The 18,227-nt window shown below is 44.7% G+C and overlaps 1 protein-coding gene across 2 annotated transcripts in view; it reads right to left on the minus strand.

Moving 5' to 3' along the window:
* The window catches only part of ano2b (anoctamin 2b), a 36,161-nt gene that overhangs the window by 7,435 nt on the left and 10,499 nt on the right, over positions 1-18,227 (minus strand). The window contains exons 13-22 of one of the 2 annotated variants that reach the window (XM_035528623.1): positions 17,768-17,851; positions 17,053-17,139; positions 10,182-10,256; positions 9,818-10,019; positions 8,611-8,722; positions 7,892-7,949; positions 7,518-7,618; positions 2,474-2,625; positions 257-409; positions 101-153 (exon numbers count right to left, since the gene is read on the minus strand). In XM_035528623.1, coding sequence (XP_035384516.1) covers positions 101-153; positions 257-409; positions 2,474-2,625; positions 7,518-7,618; positions 7,892-7,949; positions 8,611-8,722; positions 9,818-10,019; positions 10,182-10,256; positions 17,053-17,139; positions 17,768-17,851 — 1,077 coding nt within the window. The remainder of the gene's footprint in view (positions 1-100; positions 154-256; positions 410-2,473; positions 2,626-7,517; positions 7,619-7,891; positions 7,950-8,610; positions 8,723-9,817; positions 10,020-10,181; positions 10,257-17,052; positions 17,140-17,767; positions 17,852-18,227) is intronic. The other variant, XM_027015853.2, reaches the window with a different exon arrangement.

Consider the following 18,227-nt stretch of genomic DNA (forward strand, 5'->3'; position numbering starts at 1 on the left):
CAAGCTTGTGGGAGGCACAGGTCTACAGCGAGAGGGGTGTGAGGTTTGGGGAAGGCCGTGCACACCGACTACAGCCCGAGGGCAGGAACCTGACACTCACATTGATGATGATGGAGAATTTGCACATGCCACTGAGGATGTTGTACCATATTCCTGCAAGAGAACATTGACACGCAGGGTCAGGTTAGCGCTGACAGCTCATCCAGAAAAAGCACTTGGTGGATGGTGTACGGTATGCATAGGTGTGGCCGGGTACCGATGTCTTTCGCACGCACGGCATCCGGTCTGCGCAGCTCGGTGACAAACTTCTTAGCGTCAAGTCGGATCTCGATGATGTTGTTCAGGAGGGCAAAAAGTGGTGCCAAAGGAAAGGAGGCCACAAACAGGGAGACAAAGCCAAACTGGATGACTGTTGGGATGAAAACCACACACAAATAAACAGATTTGGCACACAAACAGGCACTGATTAGAAACATGAAGGCCATAAACAGCAAGCTTTACATTCTCATCTGTCTTGTATATTTCACTGAGGGACAGACTTATTTGTTCTTTACACTGGCCTATAAATCCGAATGAGCTTGAGAAGAGAGAGAGGAGAGGAGAGGAGAGAAGAGGATATATATACTTTGTAATAAATATATATACACCCTGTATAAATATATTTATCACTCTGAAATACATTTTTCCTCCTTTGGGAAATATAAATTTAGTTTGGTTTATATGTCTATAAGCAAATGATCTTAAGGTGGCTTTGCTAAAATAAGCACGCAGAACCACTTTATAAACTGTTGAAATACACCCTTAGATTCCATAGATCTAGTCAAAATTGGACTTACTGAGAACAGGAGCAAGCTTATAATTAGCCTTCTGGGACTTGACTACAGCTGTCAGACATATCTAAGCATTTGTTACAACACAGTCTGAACAACAAAGGACTTCCAAGCGACGCAAAATTGTAAGAACCCCAATAGTGTGACGAGCTGATGACTTTCTCCACTTAACCAAAGATCTATAGTGATGGGTAATTGCAGCCTGCTTACTTTGACTACTATGACAGAACACAAAGGCCCCAGACACACATGGAACATAACCTTTGTGGGAAATGGCACTTCCAGCTTCGACTTGACTGACATCACCATTTTCTCCTCACAACAAAACAATGGCTTGGGCAGATCAGGCCGGGGGGCATACTACTAAAACACCCAAGACCGTGACGCTATACTCTTTCAGACCTGCAAGCTGTGCATGTCCACAGAAGTGCAGTTAGTTCGGACAGCAGTTTCTGCCATTCACCGTGCACTACATGTGTCCCTTCTTCCTCTCTCTCTGTCTCTTGCTCTCTTTCCCTCCCTCACACAGTTCCTGTAAGCATATTAAAGCTCCCATTCTCCCGTTAACACACATTTGTCCTTTGCTCTCTTCTCATGTGTGGGCCAAACCACTGTAGTGGAGATAACCTTAAAAACCAAAACGTCAGAACAGTACTATTGTCTGTTTCTCAATTTTCTTCCAGTCACAGACTGAGTACCTTACAAATTAGGTATGAAATCACTGAAACCTGAAACCATTTTGTTACATTTTCAGGAAATTCTAGTAGAAAAGATATGCCCAGTTAACTTTGGACCAGCAATTTCCCTTCACTAGAAAAGATCATTTGAACTGTAACAAATTTACAGGGACACCTACATATACTACAATCCTATTCAAAATCCCTGGCTTCAAATCCCCCTTTACCAAGAATCAGAACTCTAGTAAAGACAATTTACAGTTACAGGCTAATATGGATATGAAAGATGAGTACTTTGTTTTTGTGGTGTGTTCTAACATCAACATAAATTATTTTTTAAATCTATCAGCATTCTGAAAACTCTAACTACAGTACAGCCTGTTATGCTAACATGCTTAGTTTGATGTAAATCTCTATATTTATTTCTCTCAATCGTAACAACTTGTAATATATAAAAACATTCATTAATGAAACAACTGTTGTCCTCTTGAGCTGGTGGATTATATGGGTCAGCTGAACTCTGCTGTATACATTATGGATCTTTGAATTAGTCATGTCTCAGTGTATTGACAACTGATTAGGTTTTTTTGGCCTTTATACATTATACACAACACAAAAGGTGATGTAAAATGCACCTGGATTTGAGCACGCACATGTTAATGTTCACTGATATTATGAGTCAGTCATGAAATTCTATACAGATCACGCTCTCTAATGGAAAAAATGACCTGCACATTTGTTGATCGAAATTATGACCGAAATAGAAATGCAGGACTCGCCCACCTCAGCTTGTCAATGCAAATAAGATCCAATGACAGGTATACTCTACAAGTACAGGGGCCAGTCATAAAAGGAAAACCTGGAGCCTGGGGTCATAGACACATGCATTCCTACAGGGCTCGGCTTCTACAGACACAACCCCCTCCTGGAAGGCTCCACCCCCTCTAGGATGAGGTCATCACTCACTCATCTCCATGTATTCAGGTGTAAGGCCTTCAAAGGGCTCCAGGTCAAAATCCAGGTGCCACTGGCGCAGGCTTCGGCTGGTCTGTTCCACGCCCTCCTCTGGGTCTTGCAGGTTCTTCTCCCTCAAGGAGCGGAAGAGCTTCTTCAGCTTGCTGTGGGGCAGGTGAACATGGGCCAGCGCCGAGAAAAGGTGGAGTGAATAGGAAGAGGGTGTGAGGGAACAAAAAGCTCCATGTCAATTAATAATGCATGAACGTGGCATTTGATCAACTTCAACTTGAGCATATATCTTACACATGGACGTGCTCTCTGGAAGTTGATATGATTATGCAATGTCCTTTTCATGGCTCATGGCCTTGTTGGTGCCATATGATTCATTTTATTTAATCCGATTTATTTTTTTGTTTGTATAAATAATGTTTTTTACAATGCAAACTAAATTTTAAAACATTTTTTTTTTCTTTTCATAAACCAAAACCCCTTATAATTTCCCTATTTCTTTGTAACTTTGTAATTTTGCTGTTAACTGATTAGAAATATAATATGAAATGGCAAGTAAGTGCAGTACATAATACCTGATATATCAGCAGCCCACGGAATGATTCACAAATACACACATACTCAGGAGTCATCATCATCCAGGCTAAGGAGCCTGGAGGAACCATCGACTGAACAGCACGCTTTAGAAACCTCTGATTAGCTCAGCTTTATTTGTCTCTTCCTCCAGCTTTTAAAGGTGAGTAGTAACACACACACACACACACACACATACACACAAGCACACACACACAAGCACACATGCACATGCGTGCGGGGCATGAGTCTGCTTGCCAGCTGCAACCAGGCAGCAAAACACGAGGGAGGCATGAGGACAAATGGATGTTTAATTGCAGAAGCCCTTGGCTCACCTGTATGTATCCACCTCTTGCACACCAGCCAGCAGACAGCAGGTGCCACACCTGCACCCGTCTTTCACCTATCTATCATCTAGGCCCCAGAGCTCAAGGGTCAGTACAGAACGTGCGGCCATAAAAGCAGGTATTAGTGGCTACCAGGGCAGACAGCAGATGGCTCTGGAACAGTCACCACTATCTCAGGCCTATTACGCCTTTTACTCATTACAAGACAACCTCCTCGCAAACAACCAAATGAAATAACCCTAAACCAAATGGAAAAATTGTATAGCAGCATCCAGTCAATACAGTGTTGTCAGTGGCATATTTCCTCATGTAAAATGTTGCACACAAGTGACCGATATGGTGACATGCTCTTGCATGTGTGCTGAGCTGTTCACGGTTTGTGCCATAAAGTTACAGGGCATGAGAACAATTCCAGCCTTATAATGCTTTGGTAAGCACATATTTAATCTCAGTAATCAATGCCATGCCACTGTAATTAGCAACATACTTCAGAAAGGATCGTACATGTCAAAACTCTCTTGCAAAATGGTAAGAGTTAAGAGTTCAGTGAGGAACAGAATGGTTAAGATTAAAAAATGTAATCTTAAATTTGGATCAAATTCCCTCTAGAGTACAGTTCTGGAATCAGCTAGAAAGTGGCCAATTACATTGAACAATTCATAAATAAAACATCTAGATGCAAATGTTAGATGCAAATAAACATTCTTGAGTTTGACTATTGCCATTTTCTTTTTTCTGCTTCCTTTATATATAGCAGCACAAATTTACTGGCTTATAATGAACAATTGTAGCAGCCAAAACCCAAAATCACCAGCATTAGCCAAGCATGGTCGATCAACCACCTTAACCATGCAACTTATGCAGCAGATGCAAAAGGCTTCCTACAGCTGATCCTAGATTTCCTACAGCTGGTCCTAGACTTCCTACAGCTGGTCCTAGACTTCCTACAGCTGGTCCTAAAGACATCCTACAGCTGGTCCTAAAGATTACAGCAGGATGTGAAGACTTCATACAGCTGGTCATCAAGACTTCCTACAGCTGGTTATAAAGACTTCCTGGTCCAACAATACTGCTGCCTTCACAACCAATTACAGAAAGAATTTCATTAGTATGTAACATGTTAGCTGACAAACAAAACTAATTAAATTACTGGTCAGTTGCACTTGGTGTTCGGACATTCCAATGCTTTTTAAATCAGCCTGCAAAAGTCTCAAAAACAAGGGACGAGGCCTGGTCTGTCCCCAGACGCCACCCCTAATGTCTGTACAGTCATCACGGAGAGAGAACCAGGGGACAGAGGAGAGGAAAACACTGCCGCCTTCTGTCTAGGGCCAAGCAACGAGGATGATATGGACAATGTGGTTCAAACCTCTGCCTATTAATGGCCCCAATAAAAATGACTAAATGTAACTGTTACATTATTTATACCCCAAAACCTTTTACTGAGCATGACTTTTTAATGCCTTTGGATCATAAGTGCTTTTCTCCAGCTGTGTTAAATCTGTCATTAACCAGCTGTTGAGGTGCATTTGCATTTGGTCATGCTCTAGATTTACACATGAAAAAAAAAAAAAGCACAAATGCACACACACACACACACACACACACACACACACACACACAAAGCCTGGCTAATGCTACAGTGCAACAACATGGACAATGCTTGACATAGTAAAATCACACCGCACACGCACACACACACACACACACACACACACACACACACACACACACACACACACACACACACACACACACACAGAGCCTGTATGATGTGACAGAGTATGATAGGCAGTAGAGTAGTCTGTGGGGAGATTAGAACTATGATGTAGGTCAGGTCTGTGTGTAGAGGGAGTTGTGGGATATTGAGTCCTCCTGTCCCCCCTGGCCTCCATCATAATGCTTTGGCACCAGGCACACTGCAGCCCTGTGCCAATAACGAAGGTGGGTATTTATAGAGCAGAACAGGAGAATTGGTTTAAAGTCACGCTCTCCTCATTCTCCTCTCTCGGGCCTTTCCAAGGACTCCACTCTTGTCATTTGCATTCTTTCGCGAACTACTTTAATGTGAGGATTTTTTCCCTTGAAAGTTTAAATAGGCATAAGTGCAGGAAGAGTGGGATTGACACCAGGAACAGTTGAAGTGCGTCTCATGGCTGTGGCACAGTTTAATTTCAGACCACCAAATCAGAAGTCAATCAACATGTCCAATGCACAAGATATTGGCAGTGTAAGGGCACGTTCACAGTATCCATTGGTTAAACTTAAAAGCATGAAAAGAAATGTCACCTCTAAAACACCACAGAGGTATTGTCACGATTAGTCCCTCCCAGCTTCCGTGTTCCATGTTTTCCCTGTCGTCTGTATTTTAGTTCTATGCCATAGTTTAGTTTTCTCCACCCCTCGTTTTATTGCTTACACCTGTACCTCGTTTTCACCTTTTTAAGTTCATGTATTTAAACCCTGTCGTGTTCCCTGTGTCATGGCTGTTCAGTGTGTTTGTTTATTTCATTGTGGTTATCTTATTGCGTTTATTTGAATGTTGGTTTGTACCCTGTGTATCCTAGCCTTCGTTTTTCTTAGCCCCAAGTTTTCCCTAGTCTTTGTAATAGCCTGCTTCCCCGTTTGCCTTCGTGTGTTTTTGTTTGTTTGTAATGTATCCTCGTGCTCTCCATGTTGGCTCTGGACAGCTATAACGACTCTGATTTTGGATTTGCCCATAATAAATATCGCTCTTCTCCACATATGCGTCTGCCTCCTTACTGCTCACTGTTACAGGTATATACACTTACAGCTGTGTGCACATGCTTGATCATATTGTCATGCTTTCTCTCTCCACACACACACACACACACAAACAAACAACAGGTTCAGTACCCGATGAATGATTGATGCCAGGCGCTGCTGTAGGAGCATGCGGTGTGCCTGGTAGTGTAAGCAACCATTTTACAGCTGCACACCATAACAGATGTAAGCCGAGCCATGGTGCCAGAAACATGAGACATGCTGATGGGCTGGCGGAGGAGCGAGAAGGGGCACGGCGCCGTGTGCCTTGAAACTGGCACGGCGCTTTAATTAAAATGAGTCGGAAACCCGGTATGGTATAGAGGTGATATAGGGGTGCGGTTGAGGAGTGGCGTGCTGCTTTGACCCAGGATAGGCGTGTGGGTTTGGGAAACCGAAGCCAGATATAGGATGTCCAGGACACATGCTGGGCACACGTGTTCTGGGGGACGTGAGCACTTTTCTGAAGGAGAAGGTGCAGGATGGGAGGCTGAGCAGCAGAACAGCAGAGGTTCAAAAGAGGTTAAAAATGAATTTTCAGTAACGGGGAATGTGCGGCCCAAGGCCCGTTCTGCTCCGGGGAAGCTGCGTCCTAGTTTTTAATCCTTCCTGTTCAAGAATCCTCCTTGTGGTAATAACTCATCACACACATGGGTCTTGCTGTTAGATGTAGCCTCATCTAACAAAGAATAACTATTGATATTTTTGAAAAAATGCAAAGAAGAAACCTGTATATTTTGGCTCCATGGTCACTTTGTGCTGAGAACTGGTTAGTCCAAAACTACGGATTCTAACATATACACATAAAATGGAGAGCACATAATGTCTGCTTCTGCATAAGGTTCTCTGTGGGCCTTTAAACCTCATGATCCCAGTGCATAGAAGTGAGTTCTGCACCAGGGGAAACAAGCCAAGCACTTATGACTTTGATTTGATCCCATATAGTAGCATATCTCATTAGCATTTAGCTTGATTATTGCTCAAGTGCTTCTGAGTTGGAGACACATGACAATATGCTAGAATGTTTGTTTCTCTGTCTGTGTGTGTGTGTGTGTGTGTGTGTTTGAGAGAGATAATGCAAGACAATAAACATAATGAAAGTCAAAGAGGGACAAGAACAGCCCAGAGGATTTCCTAGAGTGGAAGAAGCCAAGGAGCCCTCCAAACATGCCTCAGTCGTCCAGGGAGTTCTCTGACAAAGCCGTTATCAGAGGAGAACAGATTCCACCGTCTGCTGGCAAGTCTATTTCAGATTAAAGACAGACCAGGCACAACTGAGCATGTCTAACAGGGAGGTCCACATGACGGAGGTGTGAGGCCTGAGCGGAGGAAGCACTTACGGAATTCCGATTTCAAAGACGTTGTTCTGAATGAGCTGTTTCCCCAGCATGATGATGCTGAGCTGAATACACAACTCAATGAGACAACCACCAGGAGCACACTGAAAGATGGAGAGAGAGAGAGAGAGAGAGAGAGAGAGAAGGAGAGACAGAGAGGGGGCAGAAAGAGAAAGAGAAAGATGGAGAGATAGAGAAAGAGAGGGACAGGGAGAAAGAAAGAGAAAGAGAGAGCAAGAGAGAGGGAGAATGATCAAAATTTGCTCTCAATATTAACAAATAGAAATACACACAAAGAATGACAGGAAATACAACACACATGCACATACACACACACACACACACACACACACACACACACACCCAACTAAATTCACCTCTTCCATGCGGTATTCATTGAAAATATACACATAGTCCCCTGGCCGGCCAGCAAACCTGTTGAAAGGAGGAGAAAGCCAACAGTCCCAGCTGGTTAAACAACTCCTCATTTTTCTGCCTCTCCCAGCAGCCGTCATAATGAGCAGTGTGTCTGGCTTATTTTAGGAGCAGTGTTAGCACTCAAAGCTTCCTCCACAGGGAGCAATGAGCCAAAGAATTGCCTTCTGCCTTCTCTCTGACCACTTTTATCTGTCATTATCACACAACATACAGAAAACAAGAGTGTGAATACATGCATATAAGAAGTGTATGTGTGGGCGTGCGCGCGCACGTGTGTGTGTGTGTGTGTGTGTGTGTGTGAGAGTGTGTTTGTTTGTTTACATGCATGAATGTGTCTGTGTGCATTAAGGTACTGCTTTTCATCACTACTTCCTGGTGTTCATTTTGAGATTTTGTACAGCAGAACAATTCATCAAGCCATCTCTCCCTCTCTTTCCCTCTCTCTCTCCCTCTCTCCCCCCGCTCTCTCTTTTTCTCTTTCTCTTCCTTTCTCTCCCCCTCTCTCTCCCTCTCTCTCTGTCTATCTTTCTTTCTCCCCACCCCTTAACCCAGTGTCTGAGAATCCTGACTCACTGACACTCTCATTCCTTTCAAAGTTTCCTCCCCCAGCACTAGTGGTGAAATGCTCTAGCTTTAAGGATGGACCTTGTTCACCTACCTCCCTTTGAAGAAGGCTACATAGAAAATGGGGGCGTAAGCGTTCATGAACTTCAGGAGGAAAGCCTTCAGAATCAGACGCTCTTCAAAGTTTGTCTCTGTCTTTGGAATCTCTGCAAGCACATCAAAATAAGAGCCTTAAGGCTGGGGAAAACAGCTCCCATGCTACTGCCCAAACTTCATTCCTTCCAATGTACATTAACTCTTTTTTAATGTATATTTGACATGTAAGCCAAGCTAGGGTAAAGAAAATCCTTATCTGGTCTAAGAAATACGGTCAATGTAAACATTCTTGGAACGTTCAAAAGGACTTGACATAATCATTGGGGATATTAGGGGTTTCCAGCAGAGCCAGTTACAGTGTAAGTTGTTCTGGGATTAATTATATCCTTCAAGGCAGTTGCTGCTAAATCTTCATTTTACAATGCAGATTATTGTCAGGGCTTCAGCGATGCTGGCAATAAAAACATAATAAGTTCATAACGCCAGCACTCACAAGGCACATGAGAGAGAGAGAGAGTGAGAGAGGGAGGGAAAGAGGGAGAAAGAGAGGGAGAGAGAGTGCTCCAAGGTGTAATTAAAAGGTTTGTGAGAGGAAGGCATTTTAAACACTTCAAATTAAACACTGGGTATGTGGTGAACTGGACTTGTCTGTTAGACTAGCTAAGTGCATTAAGAAGTACGTTAAAACACGGTATATGTGGTGGAGTGTTTATGTCTTATTCAGTAACCAGTAAAACATGTTCACCCCCACGCCACCCTGCTCATTTATTTAAAGGTCTCTTAAGGAAATCCGGTGAACGTCCACATGCAAAGCCTCTTTTCCCTGACTTTTCCACATGAGCAGGGATGAATGCTATCAAACTTTCATGGCCACGTTATGATGGAACACATACAGAGGTGTAGAGGACAGAGGAGGAGACAGGAGGTGTCTTGACACAGGCAGCAAGCATGGTGGCAGGTATTGTTAACAGTTGCTCCAAAGTTTGGTATAAGTTTGCAATGCACTGCTGTTCAGTGGAAATTTGATTTGTCCCAGTGGGGAAATAGTTTTTCAGTAAAAAAATATCATTTGTGATGGCAGTAAAAAAAAATGAAATACAAACCAAAAATGCTAGGCCTTCTGAAATGGCAGGTGACTTCACCTGCAAACAAGGGATTTTAAAACAGTAAATAAATGAATGTAGGCAGTATATAGGGAATCTCACCCAGTTCAGTGAGCCAGACTGCCACAGAGCCATAGATCTCATCCAGGATGAGGATGACAACCAAGTTGATGATGACGGCGGTGGCCGTGACGGTCACGCGCACGTTGGACTTGACCTGGGGGTCTGGACTCATGGCCAGCAGGGCGGAGATGGTGATGCGGTACATAATCACAGCGAACACGGCGGCGAACGTCACGCCAAACTAAGCATGGCAGTGGAAGACAAAGAAAAAAGAGGGATCAGTACAGGCCAAGAAAGAAACCAGAAGGATAAAAGGGATGAAAAGAACAGAAAAAAAAATACAGCGGTGGCCTAATTTGCAAACATGAGCTCAAAGGAATATGTTGTAGCACCGGGTGCTCACCATTAGGAGAATGGAGGAGATGTTAATGAAATATCCAGGCACTCTGTCCCACCATGTAAGCTTCTCATCTCCAGGCTATGGGGTGAGAAAGGGGGAGAGGGAGGCAGGGAGAGAGAGAGAAAAGGAGAGAGAGAAAGAAAGAGAGAAAAGGAGGGGTATTAAGTAACAACCTGTCACAGGAACGTAAACCGTGTGATAGTATGTGTTGACTAATGGAACTGTGAGTTTGTGTGTGTGTGTGTGTGTGTGTGTGTGTGTGTGTGTGTGTGTGTGTGTGTGTGTGTGTGTGTGCCTGGCTTTTGTAGCTGAGTCTCTGTTTGTTAATATGTACGTGTTGGGGCTTTTCCTTTCTTCCTCTTCAGGGGTTGTCCAAGCAAAGTAATATTTCCCAAGTTCATGTTGCACTACAGTATTACTTTAATGACTGTGGTGTTACATGAATAGTTCCTTCATGTACTGTACAAAAACTGAACAATATTAATACTGTACATTCTTCCATTTCCACTAGAGCAAGCACACTCCAAACCTCACCAACGGCCCATATCTTTCTATGAATCATTCGTCGTTAAAATTGTTTAAACACCCAGGGGAGGAAAAACAACATGCTTTAACTCGTTTCATTTTCTACTATTATCTTTTACTTCCTAATCAAAGTACTCAAGCCAAGAACAACAGTACCTACAGAGCTGGTGTCATGCATCACAGTCAAATAAACAGACAGAGAAGCAGACCCAACGCAATTAATCCACCGATTAGCAGGAACACGGGTCTTGTTGAACTTTTTGGTTGTTGTTTTGATGGGCTTTTTTGAAAATAAAACAAACAAACAAAATGACTGAAAGAAAGCACCAGTCACTTTCCCAATCTCCCAGCATCTCTGCCTACCCAAAACAAGGACAAATAAAAACACTATTAAAGTGTCAAAACTTTTGCAAATGGCATCATTTAATGACTGACACACACCCTCCATGCAGCAGTCAGAGCAGGTCTGGGAGTTCAAATCTCAGCTGCACATGCACACACTGCCTGAGCCTCTCGCTCCTCTAACTGGGCTCATTAGGAGAGCGGCAGCACCCCCTAGACGGCCGTGACTAAACCACGCCACAGAGGGATTCTTCCTGGCTCCGCGCTTCTCAGCCATGCTCCAGCAAAGCTTTCAGAACCCTGCGGCTTTTGGGTCTGTAAAATAACAAATCGCAACCTATGGGTGCGGGCCGGCGACCTTTGCCAGACGTTCAAATCGGTCGCGAGCACACCCCCTGGGTAGAAGGCGACTACATCTCAAAAGTGGAATCCATGGGAAAACTTGACACCTTCAGTTATGCCACAACTGCTGCCATCAGTGTATCATAAACACAACATAAGAATAAATGGTTGAAAAAGTAGAAGAACAAGTGGAGAAAAGAGGAAAATGCAAACTTATTCATATTTAAAAATTTGACCGTGCAATGTAAAATGTGCCCCATATCCCAAATAAAAGTGCTGCCACTTTTATTTGATTACTTCTTGGAAAACTCCAGTCAAGGGCTACAACAACAACTCTCTTTCTTTGCATGGCACCTGTACTGCTGCAAGACATGAATTCAACTCAGTTGAAACACAGGCAGTGTGCAAATGATTTAGGGCTGAGTGTGCTGTATCACAACGCAACCATTCCTGCTGAATGGAGCCCCAACACCCACATTCTCCCCTGCAAAATGAGTCGCCTCTGCTGAATGACTCTTGTTCACATGACGTGCTGTTTATAAAGTTTATGAGCTACATATCTTTCACTGTCCCTTTCCTGGGCCTAGAGCGCAGGCCCAGAGCAGTGGTGAAATGAGGCCCATCCCACCTCCCCCCATCAGGCGTGTGGTGCCTTCAGCCGTACAGCTGGACCAGGGTGTGTGAGCCTCCGGGAGTCTCTGTTTTCCCTGCTAGTGGACCAGAGCCATAGGGACGCAGATCCGGTTCGCTGGGTTAGTCCTACAGGTCAGCGGTGGTCAGAACACACCCAGACGTGGACTGGAAGTGGGAGTAATGGAGCAGGGGCATATTAGTAAGGGAGTAAGGGCTCCCTAGAGCTAGTGCGGCCATCACCTGTGGCGGCCGCTCCAAAACCTCTTACCAGCTACCGAGTGAATGCGGTGTGTTAAAGAAAGAGTCACACAGGGAGAAAGAAAGAGAGAAACAGACAGACATGCCAAAAGCGACAAACTGTAGGCACAGATTTGTGTGTAAAGATGAAATGCTGTGTCTGTACTAAGAGCCCTGCCACAGGAAGGCCCTGCCACAGCCCCTGTAGCACAGCTGTGCTGCTGTGCATCAGCAGAAGAAACATCGGCCTCACCCTCCACCGCAGTCTCCACACTGGACTCTCATCGCCGGGTCGCCTTGAAAGCAGTCGCACTGAAACCAAGCTTACTGCTCTGTGGGTATGGTGACGGATGCTCTGGCTGGTCTGGTAGTGGAGTGGGTGTGGGGCAGGGGGTGGGGTGTGGTGGGGGGGTGCACCAGGCTACATTGAATTCTTCTGGAAGTTAGAAAAGAGCTCAGCACTGCAGGGATTTCCTTCGAGGCCACAAGGTGCCTTGCGGAGGTGATGCCACAGCATGGTGCACCTGTATTCTTCTCTCTCTCCCGACACCCAGAGCTCTCAACCAGACAAACACAGAGAAAGAGAGAGAGTGAATAAGTGAGAGAGATAAAGAGAATGAGAGAGAGAGAGAGAATGAGAGCGAACGAGAGAGAGGAGGCAGAACTGAGCTGTGCCCACACCGGCTGCTCTGCACACACAAGTGCAGCCTTTATATACGCTTAGCAGAGAGCACGATCATCACAACAATTACAGCAGGGTCATATGATCATCAGAACGATCACAGCAGGATCATATGATCATCAGAACAAATCACAGCGGGATCATATGATCATCACAGCGATCACAGCAGGATCATACGACCATCAGAACGATCACAGCAAGATCATACGATCATCACAACGATTACAGCAAGGTCAGTTTTGCACATGCTACACCCAGGCAGGAGGCCCATGCTGCTGTAGGGGGAAATGTAACTCCAGAGCTGGGCGGCTTAGTTTTGGTGAGGGAATGGGAAGGATGTCTTGAGAAGGCTGAGTGATGACTGACTTCTTGTAGGTTGGGAGTATAAACTTATGGGACACATTTTAAATCCCTTACACACCCACCCACACACACTCTCATTCCTACATAATGCCCTGAGGCTAGTTGGCCCCACACCGATGCCACACATGCCTACACACACACACAAACCCAAACCCTGTCACCAAGTTCACAGGCCATAAGCAAACAGACCAGACCCACTTTGGGCCTTTATACAATACCATGTAAAAAATCCAAATAAATTGTGAGCTTAGCCTATTGAGTTGGTTCAGCCTGTACAGCAGAGCATGGCAGAATCTGAGAGAACATATATTTTTGTGAAAGAAATTAAGCCAATTTGATTTCATGACTAGAAGTGAGCATCTTCATCCCATCAAACAAAAAAACAAACAGAGGAGGGGTGGAACGCGCTCAAAATAACATTCTCTCCTCCCAGATGGTAACGATCAAAGTGTGTTCTTCTGAGTGTGGGGGTGAAGGACATGTAAGGCTTTGCCTAAAATACTCACGTTTATCAAGAGTGTTGCAGATTATTTATAGAAGTCACTAATGGCAGTGTTTGTTAAAGACAGCTGCCAAATTGGCATAGCTGAGATATGAGGCCACTGGAATATGGCTGATAAGAATGATCCCACTCCATCTCAAAGAGAAGAAGGGGTTGAGTGTCATGAGGTTGCCATGGTGATGAGACAGAAGCTGTGGTTAATTCGGTGGTTTGGCTCTCTGCCTGGTGAGGAGCTGTGACACTCCTACTGTGAGAACACACTTCTCTTTCTCTCTCTCTCTCTCTCTCTCTCTCTCTCTCTCTCTCTCCCCGTTTTCTCTGTCTGTCCTTCACTCTCTATTAGACTCTCTCACACGCACAAATGAAGTTAGAAATACACATATTCTAACATACACTCATTATGATGGAGTTTAGCTCTCTCTGCTGGCCAGTGTATGTACACAACCCCTGACAGCTGCAGCACAGTTTGGAGTCGAGACACAGAAAAAAGGATGTGAAGCTTAGGCACACTTGTTAGCATTTCATACTCACTATATTACTATAACTAACCATTTGTTTCAGTTATGTACACAGACTGGAAGGTTTTCTCATTTAAAAACGGCAAATCCTAGAAGAACACAGTCCCTCCAGAACATTTAATTTTAAAAATTCCCTAAACTCTGGAGAAGAGTCTATAACCCATTTACTCAGATAGCAGCGAGCCTCACACACATTCTTCAAACACGAAGCTGGCACTAAAAACAAACCCAGTGATCAGCAGGAAGTCACCAGCTGACATGCCACGTGGCTCGCGAGAAGGGGTCAGCCGTGGGTGGGGTCAGCCAACCCCCGACCCGTGACTAGCCTCCATGAGGTCGGCAGCCATAGGAACCCCCGGCAGGACTCCAGAGTGAAAAAGCACAGAGGAGCCCACATTTCCTGGCCCTAGTGCCCACCAACTGGGCAATCAGCCTGGGAAGAAAAGGGGGCGTCGCATACAACTCCCAACAGCTCATTTCTACAACACACTGGGAGAGGCATCCTTTAAAGGAGAAGTGGACATCTGACAGAGTTGCTCTGACTGTCAGCCATACTATCGGGAACAAAAGACCTAAATACATCATACAAGACCTTCACATAGGACAAGGGCTTCATGAAGAAAGTCACTGTACCTCATGGACAGACAGATCCAGGAACAACAGAAAGTAGGCCATGTTCAGGACAGCATGGCCCAAATCACATCAGAGGAAAACCCAGGGAGAGAGATCTCCCTATTCCCCACACATCTGAATCATCCAATTGCCTCAATATTAAGCCAACTAGCAGTTATGCCTGGTCTGAAATGAAACTTACAGCAGGTTATATGTCTGTTGGAGAGCTCTGACCATTAGGAACCTCCATCCTCGGTCAGACTGACATGTCAATATAACCTTTACAACTATAAAACATAACTAGCTGAACTGCTAGACACAATGACTATGTTTAAACTACACACACACACACACACACACACACACACACACACACACACACACTCAAGGCATTATATGCTCCTTAAAACAATGTTTCACATCCTTGAGGATGACAATACTGTATGATGGTTTTGATGATTACAGTTACCATGATTTAATGGTTTTTGTGGTTGTAGTGATCATGTCCCTACTACCAGTCCACCCACACATTTATCTGTCTGCATGTCATCCTGTTCTTTTTCACATCTTTGTGTGCTTTCCTCTTACTAATGAGTCTTGATTAACATGGCTAATTTACCTAATGATGCCTGTTGTAATTTAAAAGGACAAGTGTGGAGAACAAAAGTGGAACATCTACACTCTTTTCCCGCACGTCATTCGATCTTGATTTAAGTGCCAGGACCAAGCCTCAGGGGCCCAGACACAAAGAAGAGATCACTGGCCAACAAGTGCAGCGTGTGACAAGTGCCTGTGGGCATGGCGTTTTCACTGCTGCCCATCTATGCAGACAGAGGGAGCTAGTGAGCCAAAACCCATGCCTAATGGAGGAGAACAACCGATCTGATGCTAGTGCCCATAGTGTGAAGATTATAGCGGTGGGACATGGCCATGATTGTCATTAAGAGAACCCATTTCCCTTTACCACAGTCCAATCACATACAGCCTCTTTGAATATGCATAGACCCCACTGTTTACAGTTACATGTTGCAATGTAACACCACTTCTTTCACCTTTCCCACACTTTCAACACACCTTTCATCTTTTTCCCGCACCAGAAATGATCCCACCGGCCAATTTTAAGCTGAAAATGTAATCCTCAGTGCCATGACTTCTCAGTACTCCATTATATCAGAACACTTTTAGCTTGTTTCGCTCTAGGCAGCATACTGTGTCAAACCCTCTCTGCGCCCTTAATGGTTCCTGACACAGGAACTAGCAAGAAATTTCCACCCACAAGCTTCCACTTTTGAAAGTGACATTAGCTATAACTGTAAGCATAAATAAAAATATCTGGGCTAACCCTGAGGATGATTTTCATCTGGGTGATGAAACGGACTAAAACCGGTTACGTTTGTTCAATACAGTTAAAGCAAAGTCATGCAGGCGATTCCCACTGCTTCCTTGACCCAGTTACACATCAGTAGAGAGTACTGGATGTAATTCTATGATTTTGATCTTGGGGAAGAGAAAATGTTTCTTTTATAGCTCCATTTGACGAGTCATATTGTGATGCAGAACTGTGGAGATTCTGGCAAACCTGCATATTCTTTGGAAGACACAATAAAACACTCTCAGGATTCGAATACATTAGGGACAGGTATTGCACGTATAACAAGACTCACTGTATCATAGCAAGCGACTGCAGTCGGTGACACAATACTGACTTCCACACACTTTGCTCCCAGCCACCAAGTGCTGAAATGCTTTTCCACCTAAGCATCTACTGAAGGGAAACACGTGCAAACTGGATGAAGTTTTGGCAGCCATGCCCGAGCACCTTTCACAGAAAGGCAGAACAGCACGTCTGATGAAGGGGGAGCTAAGATGCTTGTCAAGCAGCGGCAGGAGTGAACATCCAGAGCCCGGCCACCCCGCAGTTGGGAAGGAAAGGACCGCAGGCCGGAAGAGCACGAGAGCGACGAGGAACCTTGCAGCCCCACAGCAAGGGAAAGAGCCAGAGAAGGATACAGCGAGTGGCTTTCAGAGGAGCGCAAAAAGGTGAGTGCAGTGAAGGTTCTAGAACGACAGCAGGCAGGAGACAGAAAGAAAGACACAGAGAGAGAGAGCAGCATTTACCGGGTTCCCTGAAGCCATGGCAGACAGCAACCACTGTCTCCATTTGTCCTTGCCCAGATCGCCGCCCTCCTCGATACTTTTCTCAGGCTGGAACACACAGAGCCCATGGATCACACACTCACAGGTGACAGCACGCAAATGGCTAGCGGTAGGTGGCCAGGCAACAGTGCTGCTCACGGATGAAGAAGCTTTGCTCCCACCTTCCACTCCACTGCTTTCTCTCTCTCTCTCTGTCTCTCTCTCTCTCACCCTATCCCTCTCCTTCTGCCCTGGCAGAACCCGTACAGAGAGCAGCGTACCAACCTCCAGAAGTTCTGGTGCCAAAAGCCTGAAGCCAGAGAAGTGCATCATCGGGTCTTTGGCTGCCAGATCACGGCATTTGGCACCAGCCCTCTACCCAAAAGTCCATATTCTGATTCCTTCCAAGAAAATAAAGGCTATACTTTACTATTGCTGCACTCCTATATGGTGGTTCTGCACAGAGCACAAGCCAATGCAAGAAATCTGCTCAAAGTCCATCACCGCTCCAAACAAAAACCCGACAGCATCTGACAATACACTTCAGTACAAACCCAACCTTTCTAAAGAGCCCAAGCAGCACATTAGGAGGCATTCCTAATTTTCTCTAACCCAAATGTGAAAAAAATAAAACAGGTCATTAACACTTGGTAGGGACCAGCGAGTGAAACAGTTTTGATAAAGCTTAACTACTCACCTCAGCTTTGTTCTTTTTCCTGTTTTTCCTCTTCTTCTGCCTCTTCTGAAGGAGGATGGTTTCATATTTAGGCCTGGGGTGCTCCTGCGGATGAAAGGCCAAACAGCGATATTTGTCTCATATTCTAAACATGACCCACTGGCCGACTGTCGAAACTTTATTGGGAGGATTTTGAAACCATGCAGACAGGTCAAAGCCCACTGCAACTCAGGGACACAAAGTAAGGGCATGCTCCAAGAGGTATCAGTGGAACCTTGGAGGAGAGAGTTTAGCAGAGAAAATAAAAACATTCAAACCTTTGCTCGTTCCTGATGGAGGAAGATTGCATTTTCAGAAAGGAAAGGGGAATATCTCAAATTAAAATCAAATCTAAATGATAGCTAAAACCAGAAGCACTGCGCTCAGCTTTTACAGCAAGCACATTTCTCTGATCAACACAGATGCTTGTGCAACGCCTTTT

The sequence above is a fragment of the Electrophorus electricus genome, chromosome 7, assembly GCF_013358815.1.
Source record: "Electrophorus electricus isolate fEleEle1 chromosome 7, fEleEle1.pri, whole genome shotgun sequence".
NCBI classification, from domain to species: Eukaryota; Metazoa; Chordata; class Actinopteri; order Gymnotiformes; family Gymnotidae; genus Electrophorus; species Electrophorus electricus.